The following is a 12,830-nucleotide window of genomic DNA, read 5'->3' on the forward strand; positions in this document are numbered from 1 at the left end:
ACGAGTGACACGTCTTGTGTTATTCTATAGTCTTTGGCATAAGCCCCTTACGGTCCGCCATGTTTGTTTGTTTACACTTTTACGCAGTTTGGCGCGATTTTCCTGGAAAGCTACAAAGTCGTGAGTCGTGATTTGAAGTCGTGACTTACAGGCTCAAAAACCTGCCTGAACGCAGTATTAGAAGATTAACCTCAGTGGACTTGAAGTTGAACTTGAACTTGAAAAATGGTGTGTACTGACGTCTTTCCGCGTTTGAAACAACATTCCTTCTGATGTTCATTCATGTTTATTTGATGCTATAAATGAACTAGTAGGAAGAAATGATCGGTTCACAAGCCGCTTGAGCTGAGGTGCTACAGCAATCTGTCACAACACATTAAAGAGCCACAAAGCGGTTTTTATTGTTCAAATTTCTTTAAAAAAAAATAACACAATTTGAAAGCTAGGACTCAAAGCATGTTTCATACCAAAAGTAACCTGCTCTGTCTTGTCTGTCGACAACAGGCAGTGTCCTCTTTGTCTCGCAATGTCTTTTCAATCTGTGAGAACATGATGGGTGTATCCGAAAACCTAGGCAGCTAACTTATTGCCTCGCTGCCTTATCAGGCAATGACTTATAAGGCAGCGTTTGTGCATGAAGGCACCTCACGAAACTGATTTCGGACAGACTTCTGAGGCAACGTAACAGCGCGAGCTTTGGTGATAACTAATCAAATATTTGTTAATTACTACAGTAGTAATTTCTTGCTAGAAATTACATCAAAAGTGGAAAGTGGTCAAAAATGTACTTTTACACACAAACTGACCAGCAAACGAAATTTTCAGACGGCATCTTTATGTTTCTAGCTCACAGAATGGAAAGCACAGGATTGTGGGGTATCAAAAGCAGCGAAGGATACATCTATGCTGCCTTCAAAAATGATCAGATGAAGGCATCTCAGGAGACAGGAAGTGAAGCTAACATCGGATTTGGACGTGCCTTGATGCCTTCCTACCTTGAAATGTGTCCTCCGAAGGCAGTATTTTCCAGTTTTCGGACGCAGCCCACGCAAGAGCGCCATGGCTTGTCGGACAAAGCAACAGTAAGGGCAGGTCTTTGCGATGGGTCAATTAGCCTATTTTTAAATGAATTTTGAAAATTTGCCTTGTAATTTTAATTTGAAAATAATTTGATGACGTGTTTACAGGCGCGAGAGCAGCGCAATCTGTCACTCACATGAGACCCACCGATAAGCCACGCCCTACATATTTTCTTGTTTGAGAAGCCGCTTCACTCAAAATGGAAGAAAATACTATAACTTCCATTTAAGCCGACTATAAAAAAAACAAAAACTGATTAAAACTTTACCTAAAATTAAAATAAAACCATAAAGTCTAAAAAATTAAAACTAATTTAAAATGTTTATAAAAAATATTAGCATCTCAATGATCGTAAAAACACTGTACACATTTAAAGGAATGAGAACTTGGGTGGAAAATGTGCTTGAATGTCACGGAATGCGAAAAAGATCTAAAAATAGCTTTGATGTTCTGCATTAAATCGGGGGTGAAAATGAAGCCTGAATGCTGGGACACTGCTGGCTCGAGGGGCTCTGTGGTCATGTGAACACAGGAACAAGAGACTGGCCATTGGATGAGCACATCTGACATCCCTAAAGGACCCTGGATGCTGCGAGACACAGACGCGACGGGCACCAGCGCCGTTCTTCCAACATCCAGGAGCGCGAACGCAATGAAGTAGGTCATTCACGCATAGACACGCACACATGCAACCCCTCCCCTCCCCTCCATCTCTCTCTCTCTCACACACACACACACACTGTACATCACTGATGACTGAACACACACACCAGCTCCTCTCTCCTCGTGCTCCAGCAGACCCTTCACAAAGAAAGCAGGAAACACAAAACAGGAGAGCAGAAAAGACTGGGATTTTTCCACATGAGCGCAGGACTGGAGAGCAAAGCTGAGGATGTAGAGCGGTGCACAGTGTGTTTTGTTTAACAGAGCTCTGATCCACACGTCCTTCAGGAGTGCTGAGGAAACTCATTCTTTGTGATTGAAAACCATGCTTTTTTGTAAGCACAACAAACGAGGAATGAATTCCTAGACGGCTGAGGTCTGGACGCGCGTTTGGATGCAGGAACATGAGGGAGAGAGACAGCAGGGCACCAGCAGGTGAGTTCAAGAGCGTCCTGGAGTTCTCCTTCAATCCAGGTCATCACAGTGTGAAATTGAAGCCCGACATGTGTATTGATTTCTTTTGTTTGAAGACGCTTCACTCGCACCTGCTGTGGGCTCTTGCTGTACTGAAGTGCTTGTTTTGCACTGTTGGTGGCACGTCATGTATTCATGCATTTTTGTTGTTGTTGATGTTTTCAGAGTCTGATATTACAGGCGTGTTTGTTAACATTTATAATATCGCCAAAGCGCGTGAAGTACAGGGACTAAATAAGGTGAAAAAAGGAAGGAAAAGAAAGTAGTAAAAATGCTTCAATAAATACATAAAAAAATATTTGTAAGTATATATGAATGAAATTAATGTGAAATTAATGTTACCTGATAGCAGGGAGGGCAGGTCAAAGGTCAACTTCAGGTGTTGACCTTAATATAACATTTAGGCTCAATGAGGAACAGGCTGTCCCATTTATCAAGTGGGGCAATTTAAGTTACTATAGTAAAGTGCATTCAAGATACACTGTAAAAATGATGTAAATTAAACTGAATATATATAAATAAAACACTATTTCAGTCGTTGTACTTTAAAAATTCATGTTTAATTCAATGTGTTACTTGCCATTTCTTTCCTATTATTTGTGAAATTTACCAGCAATATTTTTGCAAAATAAATCTTTCATCAAATATCTTCAGACTTGAGCAAACTGAAGTGAGACACAGTCAGAGATTTACACTCAGATTGCGTGAGTGGTTAAAAACAGTTTACATTTATATTTAGTCATAAACATGTTTTCATACACACAACATATGAGCTATTTCTTTCTACATTATAAATATATATGTTATATATATTATTATTTCATACATTTAGTGTTTTTCCATTAAAATTAAAATTAAATTAATTTATTATAAATATATAACTGCAAAATGTTAATTAGCTTCATTTTGAAGACTGAGGTAATATATTGGATTTTAGTAGGCAAATATTTAAGAGTCTATGGATGATCATTATTACAGTGATTATTATGTTTCTAGTATGTTTATGTTCTTTTAACCCTAAAAGATGTAGCTTTTCATTTCTTTAACAATCATGTAGGAAGACACATCATGGCCATATTCCAGGATGACAAAGCCAAGATTCATCAGGCTCAGATTGTGAAAGAATGGTTGTGAGGGAGCATGAAGAATCATTTTCAGACATGAATTGGCTCCTCTGAGTCCAGACCTTAATTTCATTGAAAGTCTTTGGGATGTGCTGGAGGAGACTTTACAGAGTGCTCACCTCTTGCATTGTTTATACAAGATCTTGACTAAAAATTGATGCATCTCTTGAGGGAAATAAATATTGTGATGTTATTTCCATCAAGAGGTGCATACATTTTTGGTCATTTTTGATCAGATAATTTATTATAGCTTGTCAAATTTCCCCTTATTTGGGTGTGAACAAAAACACGCCGTTTTGTATGCAAATGCAAATGAGCTGCTGCTCCCGCCCACTTTCCAGAAGAGGGCGGAGCTTTAACAGCTCATGCTTCAGCTGCTCAACAACAACAAAGCTGGAGAATCTCACGCAGACAAAATGAGCATTGTCAGTAACGGTGTTCAGCCTTACATTGTTCAAACCGGAGTCGACACTGATGGAGAGACTCAGGAAGAAGTTACAACTTTTAGACGTTTCTGAATGGTTAGTGGATAAATTTATGTAGTTGCTGTGGAGTTGATTCAACTCATCGGCTAGCATGTGCCGTCATGTTAATCTTTTGTGCAAATCCAGCGTTGAATTGACACTCGTTTGTGAAGCAGTCTGGTGTAAAATGACGGCATGTCAACAACACTCTACTACAACAACTCTTCCTCTTCTCTAAAGCAGCTCAACATGGCCTCACCCCCTTTGTTGTGTGTTCTCGGGGGCGGGGTTTATGTAAATTTTGGGGTTTGTGATGTCACCAACCCCTGAAGAAGCTCGTTGTAGTCCCTACCAGCCATTTGTTTTAGTACTTAAACATCGAGTCCTTTAAAAGAAAATATCTCCCTTTGCATTGAACTTTGAGTGTCGTAACTTTGCAGATGTTGTTTATGCTCAAACAGCGACATCACACACTAACTAAAGTTAAAAAAGTGAAATCATAATCAAGAACCCCTTTTAGAAATGAAAAGCTACACACTCTTTTAGGGTTAAAAGAACCCTTATCAAACATAAAACATGTTACAAACATAATAATCACTGTAATAATGATCCATTCATGGATTCTAACATACATATATTACCCTAAAGTCTTCAAAATGGAGCTAATTAACATTAAGCAGTTTTATAAGATGGAAAGTTTCTGTTCCAGCTCATTTTGTTGTTGTATTATGTAGAATTAATGTTAATTTCTTCTAATTGTCATCCAGAAAATTCCTTTTCCTGTCATTCCAATTCAATATTGGATGTGTGTTGTGCGTTGTAGCCAATTCAATTGAAATTCCAATTTATAAATTGAAACGGAAATATATTCCTATATTCTTTTGCTCAACCCAGAGCTGAGGTACAGAATGAAGGGCCGGGGAGAACGACAGGTGGGTTAATGCAGTGAAAATAAAAGGTATCTAGCCGAGGTAGACAATGACCTCTAGAGAAAATGAGAATGTTCCTGAATCAATGTCTCATTTGTGTCTCAGTCAGGGGCGAAAGCAGCCAGAATAGCAGGGGTTCGGCACATCAGAACTTCTCAGAGGTCATCTTAAGGTCATCTGGCGTCTTCATCAGTTGTTGTTGTTGTGTAGCAGTGATGCTCAGCGGAGGGTCTTGTTTTTTAGCCCGAGCTCAATGCGCTGTCACTATGCATGATGCTGATAACATGAGGCCTCATTCTAGGTCACTGCTTTTTCCCCGTGAGCTCTGCGAGACGTCAGGACCGTGATTCAGTTAGTGCCCTTTGCTGCTGTTGAAATATTTACAAAGATTTGACTGCTTCGTCTGAGAGCGGCAAATCAGGTACACAGCTAGGGAAATAGAGTGTGGGTAGAGTGCTGATGAGAGGAAAGAAATAAGGACACAAGCGTTAGAGAGAGAACAAACAGCGCTAGAGACAAATGACGTCATCAAGGGGGTCTATAATACCAAGAGAGAGTTAGGGGGCCGCCAGGGGCCAGTTTCACAAAACATTCTCAAGAACAGTGCTCGAAGTGGGCCAGCACTGGCACTTCTATATTTTAATCTTCACTCTTTCTTGTTTACTCACTTCTCACATGATGCCAGTACTTTGCCACTCAGAATCAAAGAGTCAGTGCAGGCCAACAGAGCCGTCGCTAACGGGGCGAAAGGCGAAAACACATGCACCCACCCCCACAGAATGCGATTTTAACCAAGGGGTGGTTGTGAAGGCAACAGACTGCTATTAATAACCATTTAAAATACATGGCACATTAGAAAACATGACTCCAAAAATAGTGTGCATACTTAAAAAACGACATTTGAGGCGTTTTTGATCAGCAAATCTTTGACAAGAATCACCATACAATCAGATAACACCAAAGTCCGTCATTTTCTTCTTAAGAAAACAAATAATGTACTTAACCCTCTCGTGCGGTCAAAAATTGACTGAATTTTATTACCTTTTTGAGAATGCTTTGGAGCACAGACTTAAGTTTGATCTCTATTTAAAGATGACACGTGGCAAATTATTGCTAAAGTGAAAAAAATTAAGAAAGTGAAACTAGAAAAAAAGTTATAGATGTTTATTATTATTAAAAATGCATAAACGCTATTTTTAAATTGTATATGAAATATATATTTTCCAAAACATGTTTTACTCTAAAAATCAAAGCCATAAATCTAAACAATTTGTCTTCCAAATTTGAGGTTGATATCTTAAAAAATGAGCTCTCAGTAAGATTTTTGTTTGGGCGCAGTACCAAATGTTTCCACTAGATGAAATTCGTCTCCCATACGTTTCCAACGTGGTCATCTTTTATCCGCGAACAATACAAGTGTGACTCTTTTTTTTAAGGACCATTTAACCTTTTCAAATCATGTCAATGATTATGTTGTGTGTGTTTACATACCAAAACCTTTACCAAGTTTCGTACCAATTCCGATAAAGTAAAAAAATTATTAAGAAAAAGCGTAAAATTTTTCAGTCAAAAATGACCGAACAGCACCAATATTTGTGCTTATATAACAATATTTGAAAACTAACTTACTTCTTACAATTTATCTTAATTTCTTAACTTCTCTCAAGATTTTTTACTTTTTGCACTGCGAAAAAAAGATTTTCTTACTAGGTATTTTTGTCATTTTTACGGAAGAGGATTAGGGCCAAGCAATAATAAAAAGTAAAACCATCTTGATATTAAAGTTGAGAAATTTCGAGAAAAAACTCGTTAAATTTCGAGAAAAAAGTCGAAATAAAATGTTGAGAATAAACTCATTAAATGATGAGGAAAAAAGTCGTTAAATTACGAGAACAAATTCGTTAAATTACGAGAATAAATTTGTTAATTTAATGACTTTATTCTCAACATTTTATCTCGACTTTTTTCTCGAAATTTAATGACATTTTTCTCATAATTTAACAAATTTGTTCTCGTAATTTAACGACTTTTTTCTCGTAATTTAACGACTTTTTTTCACGTAATTTAACGAGTTTATTCTCAACATTTTATCTCGACTTTTTTCTCGAAATTTAACAAGTTTTTTCTCGAAATTTAACAACTTTAATCTCGAGATGGTTTTATTTTTTTATTATTGCTTGGCCTAATCCTCTTCCATACATTTTCCTGTACAAGTATCTAAACATTCTTAAAATCAAGATACATTTACTTGAGAAGCAAATTGACTTAAGATATGTTTATTTTTCTTACCCCACTGAAATATATTTCACTTCATTTTGATGATTTCTTTCTGAAATCATTTTGCTTCTCAAGTAAATATGACAAAATTACTAAGCAAGAAATCTGGCCCCAGGACACACTTCCTCTTGAAATGTTTGTTAGTGCATGTGAGATAATGTGTGTGTGTTTCTTAGTGCCCAGGTGGGGGTTCTCGCAGTGGGACGGGGCAGTGAGACGGGCGGGGCTCCGGTCGAGGACATGCAGGCACTGTCAATCACGTCTCTCTCCGCCTCTGAGGTAGAACAGCAGTATGAGCTGATCGGTGCTTTGGGGAAGGGCACCTACGGCAAAGTCGACTTGGTGGTGCACCGGACACAGGGTGAGTCTGTGTGAAAATGAGGCAGTGCTGTTCCCAACTTATCTTTTTTCCTGTGGAACCAAAACAAAACATTTTGCAGAATGTCCTGGCTGCTCCTCTCCATGCAATAGAAGTGAACAGTCAAGCTCTTTTTTTTCAGCTAAAGAAGTTTAGTTTCAGTTTTAGTTAACCATAACACTGTCATTGTGTACATTTAAAAACGCTGGTCTTGATGGACTATATTTCATTCATTGCTGTTTTGTGTATTTGCAGGTACTAAACTGGCTCTGAAGTACGTGAGTAAGAACAAGACGAAGCTGCGTAGTTTCCTGCGCGAGTACAGCCTGACGGCGGCGCTGGGCTGCAGCCCGTTTATCATCAAAGTTCTGAACGTCCTGTTTGAGACGGAGGACAGCTACGTGTTCGGCCAGGAGTACGCACCTGCGGGAGACCTGTTCGACATCATCCCACCTCAGGTATCACAGCGCCTTATTTTTAACACTATTTAATTGTGTATTTGAAGGTTTAATTCCTGTATCAGTACTTGAGTATGTTAGAATGCTCTTCAGAATTAGATCATCTGTTACTTCTTGTACTGATGCAATATGCTGAATGTGCAAAAACATATTTCTGGGTCATATTTCAATCCAAATACAAAATGCATATATTACTGTAATAAAAATAAAATTATTGTATATTAATATTGCATTTAAAATAAAAAATAAATGACAAAAAATAAGTAATATTTTAATAGTTATTATCTTATATTGTAATAATAATTTAATTTAGTATAATTAAATTAAAATATTTACTATATAATATTTTAATAGTAGTATTTGGGGGTGGGAGTGTGTTTAAATTGTCTTAAAAATTATGATAACACAATTCAAAAAGATTTTTAAGATTTCATTTTTGACATTGTTTATTCATCAAATAATCCTGAGACACAAAAATATTAAGCTGTACAACTGTTAATAATCAGAAATGTTTCTTGTGCAGCAAATCAGTATATTAAAATGATTTCTGAAGGATCATGTGACACTGAAGACTGGAGTAATGATGCTGAAAATTCAGCTTTGATCACAGGAATAAATTACTTTTCAAAATATATTTAAATAGAAAACAGTTATTTTTAATTGTAATAATATTTCACTATATTACTGTATTTTTGATCAAATAAATGCAGTCTTGCTGAGCAGAAGAGACTTCTTTCAAGGACATTTTAAAAATTCATGTCGAACCTAAACGTTTGAATGGTATTTATTAGTTTGTTTGTATGTAAACGATGACCTGGACATGTTCTTTGTGAGATTTAACTAAATATACTAGTATTTTTTTTGTCTGGATGACATGGACAGTACAGTAAACCAGCTTTCTGTATGTACACTCTAAAAAATGCTGGGTTAAATATGGACAAACCCAGAGATTGGGTTGTTTTCACCCAGCCTTTTTTTTTCAACCAATTTTGGATTAATATAGTAAATATAGTGGAGTAATATAGTAAAAGGCATGTTTTTTGCTCACCCCCAAATAGGGGCAAAATTTGTGGGGTATTTTAAGCTGAAACTTGACCAGACCAGAGACTTATATTACATCTTGTGAAAGAGGGCATAATAGGTGCCCTTTAACCCAACCTGCTGGGTTTGTCCATATTTAACCCAACTTGGGTTGCTTTTAACCCAGCATTTTTTAGAGTGTAACTGTTATATAGAGACTCTTTTTTAAAATTTTCTGTGTACATGCTGTGTGACCCTGCCTTTGATTATGGAAAACTAGGTGGATCAAGGTCAACTGCAAGTTTCTACTGAATCCCTTATAGATTACGAGCCTATTCTCTCTATACCTCCTCTGCCCTAAACTCTGCCTTTCTGTATTTGCGTCTCTTTTCAGGCCGGTTTGCCGGAGGAGATGGTCAAACGCTGTGTTCAGCAGCTGGGTTTGGCTCTGGATTTCATGCACAGCAAGAGTCTCGTCCATCGTGATGTGAAGCCAGAAAACGTTCTGCTTTTCGACCGCGAGTGCCGACGTGTGAAATTGGCAGATTTAGGAATGACACGGCGGGCGGGCAGCCGGATCAAGCGGATCAGCGGCACCATCCCATACACTGCTGCTGAGGTGTGCCAGGCCTCGGTTTCAGAGGGCATCATCGTGGCGACGACCCAGGACGTGTGGGCATTTGGAGTTCTGCTCTTCTGCATGCTCACGGGAAACTTTCCATGGGAAGCGGCGTTGCCTAACGACGCATTCTTTTCGGAATTTCAGCGCTGGCAACGGGGGGCGTGTCCTCCTGGCGCCGTTCCCTCCCAATGGCGGCGTTTTTCTGACGATGCGTTACGCATGTTCGGTCGGCTGTTGGCGTTGGAGCCGGAGCGGCGCTGTGGGGTTAAAGAGGTGTTCTACTTCCTGAAATACGACCTGCTGAATCATCATCGCCGCAGAGCTTCCTGTAGGGTGCCTAGGGGAGGTTCCGCACGTTGCTCCGCCCACAGACACGCAGAGCCCTCTCCTCCTTCAGGCGCTTCCTGTCTACGCCCCACCCCCCTCAAACGTAGCATCCTGTCTGAACCACATTCTTCAAGGGAAGAGTCCTCCAAAAGCCCGTCGCCCAACCGCCAAGACAAGAGTAAAGTAATGATGACTACTCCTATTGAGATTTGTGTATGAAATGTACGGCTTTCACCGGACGGCCGGGAAACAGGTAGCAATATTACTTCAGGACTACTGCTGGAAAAACGTTTGCACAAGAACGACAAGAACGGCATAGGTGATAAAGAACTAGCAAAAATATTACATGGTGACTTCGAAACCTCACTAATTTAGAGTAGGTCAGGATCAACTTATAGGTCACTTTAGCACTAGAAATTAATCCGTTTCTCAAGAAAAAACATGCTGAATTTCATATAATTGCTTTCAATTTTAAAGGAATAGTTCACTCAAAAAAAAAAGAAAATAAAAAAAATAGCCTTATGTCGTTTCAAACCCATGTCTTTCTTTCTTACGGAGCCCCTAAAGGGACATGGGAAGGAAAAAATATTTCAATGCAAGTTTTGCGTTCCCCCGAGAAACTGCATTCGCTCGAAAAACTTTTGTGTTTGCGAGCGAACGCAAAGTTTCTCGGGGGAACGCAAAACATTTGGAAGAGAACGCAAAAGCATTGAAATATACATTTTCCTCCCATCTCATATAATATATCCCTTTAGGGGCTCTGTACTTTCTTGCGTGGAACACGAATGAAGAAATACTGCACATCGCTCCACAACGGGTACTGTAGTTGTTAAGATCCTGAAATGACATCAAAGTACCGTATTCTGAGTCCTCTATAGCCATATGATAGATTTATGTGAAGAAAAGTCATTGTTAACCAAAAATTGTATTGATGCGTATTTTTGCTTCAAATATTGTGCATCTTCACTATCAGAAAGAATGTGCAAAAATCATACCTTTAACTTGTCACTGAGGCAGTACCTGTAAAGGTGTATATTAGTGCATATTACTTTTCTAAGGTACTAATATACCCCTTTTAGGAGTAGATAAAGTACAAAGATGTCCCTTTAAGGAAACTGACCAATGACAAGCTGTTGTATAATTTTTGCACACATTGCTCCTGGTCATTGACATCAAATTTGATGCATCTTGATGTACTGTATTTGAATTCAATAATATTTGAGAGTTACTGCATGCAGGAAACACTTTCAACTCACATTTTAATCTGTTTCTTGCTCAAAGCTGATCAACGTGTGGCTTTACAAGGCTTAGAATATAGTGTAAAGACTTCTTTTGTAGTGCTTTTTTGTCTTTGAAGCCAGAGTTATTTTAGTATAATTGATATGCTATTTTAGATTGTTATATTTTGAATTTTATTTGAATTTTAGGGGAAGTTTTAATCATTTTTATTAGATTTTTTTTTTTAAATTTGTGTATAGTTTTAGACTTTTAATTTTTAGTTTTAGATATTTCAGTACTTTAAATGAATATTGAGAAATGCAACTAGTTTTTTAAATATTTTATTTTATTTCAGTTCTGTCATTACTCTCGGAGAGATTGGATATGGCAGTTTTAATGTATTTGGTCTTGGTGGAATAGATCTGCTACGTTGCTGCTGCTGCAGAGCAAGTACCAAGACTTGCTACTGCCAATGCATTCGCAGACTTGTGAACATGTAAGACATGCTGCTGCTGCTGCACATATAACATACATGAAATGACCCCCAAAGCAGATCTATACAGGTTTCTGAAAGCGTGCTGCAGACTGCTAACAGCAACACTACCAGTATTTGAATGTTGAGCCGCAGCTCATTGGCCTCTGATGCAACAGCAACCCAATCAGCTACAGTATGTAGATAGCGATGTGATCGCTACCAAATTGAGTTGAGCCTGCGCCGTCTAGAGTTTCATGACAGAACTAGGTATTTAATGTTTATTTTATTTCTATTAATGATTTTTTTTTATGGTTTTGGTTTAGTTTTAGCTAAGGATAATAACCCTGCTTGGAGCTTTTTAATGGAATCAATTATCTGTTAATGACATGATGGAGAGTGAATGATGTTGGGTGAACTAAACCTTTAATGTAATGTGGCTTCTAGGGTTGCACGATTAATTGGAAGAAAACCGAAATCACTTATATTTCCTATTTTGTTAAATATTTTTATTTAGTAATAATAATAATAATAATAATAATAATAATAATAAATATTATTTTATAGTCATTAAAATATAATTACAAAATTTTGGGCCAAATTGTGCAGCCCAACAAAAAAGTGCTGCAAATTTGAAATTCAATTTTTTTACTCGAATTGTGCAGCCCTAGTGGCTTCCATATTTTTATAGGATCTTAAAGGGATAGTTCACAGTAAAATGGTCCCGCTCGCGCTTGACCATATAATGGCAGTGAATAGCGACCAGCATCAAGCTTTTAAAGATGATGCAAAAGTATCACAGAAGGATCCCATGCAACACTTGCCATATATTCCAAGTGTTCTGGGGTTATACGATAGGGTTTAGTGAAAAACAAACCGAAATTTAAAGGTGCCCTAGAATTAAAAATTGAATTTATCTTGGCATAGTTGAATAACAAGGGTTCAGTTCATGGAAATGACATACAGTGAGTCTCAAACACCATTGTTTCCTCCTTCTTATATAAATCTCATTTGTTTAAAAGACCTCCGAAGAACAGGCGAATCACATCATAACACCGACTGTTACATAACAGTCGGGATCATTAATATGTACGCCTCCAATATTTGCATATGTCAGCTCATGTTCAAGGCATTACACAAGGGCAGCCAGTATTAACGTCTGGATCTGTGCACAGCTGAATCATCAGACTAGGTAAGCAAGCAAGGACAACAGCGAAAAATGGCAGATGGAGCGATAATAACTGACATGATCCATGATAACATGATATTTTTAGTGATATTTGTAAATTGTCTTTCTAAATGTTTCGTTAGCATGTTGCTAATGTACTGTTAAATGTGGTTAAA

The 12,830-nt window shown here is 37.9% G+C and overlaps 1 protein-coding gene across 2 annotated transcripts; it reads left to right on the top strand.

The window, feature by feature from the left end:
- Positions 1–972: 972 nt before the first annotated feature.
- On the top strand, positions 973–12,489 carry sbk1 (SH3 domain binding kinase 1). 2 transcript variants are annotated; one of them, XM_048174315.1, is made up of 5 exons: positions 973–1,737; positions 1,876–2,178; positions 7,188–7,372; positions 7,625–7,827; positions 9,242–12,489. In XM_048174315.1, the coding sequence occupies exons 2-5, from the start codon at positions 2,138–2,140 to the stop codon at positions 10,013–10,015; spliced, it is 1,203 nt and encodes a 400-aa protein (XP_048030272.1). In that variant the 5' UTR covers positions 973–1,737; positions 1,876–2,137; the 3' UTR covers positions 10,016–12,489. The 2 variants fall into 2 exon arrangements, with proteins under 2 accessions (XP_048030272.1, XP_048030271.1); XM_048174314.1 differs by having other exon boundaries at positions 973–2,178.
- Positions 12,490–12,830: the final 341 nt, after the last annotated feature.

This window comes from Megalobrama amblycephala, linkage group LG22, assembly GCF_018812025.1.
Source record: "Megalobrama amblycephala isolate DHTTF-2021 linkage group LG22, ASM1881202v1, whole genome shotgun sequence".
Classification (NCBI taxonomy): Eukaryota; Metazoa; Chordata; class Actinopteri; order Cypriniformes; family Xenocyprididae; genus Megalobrama; species Megalobrama amblycephala.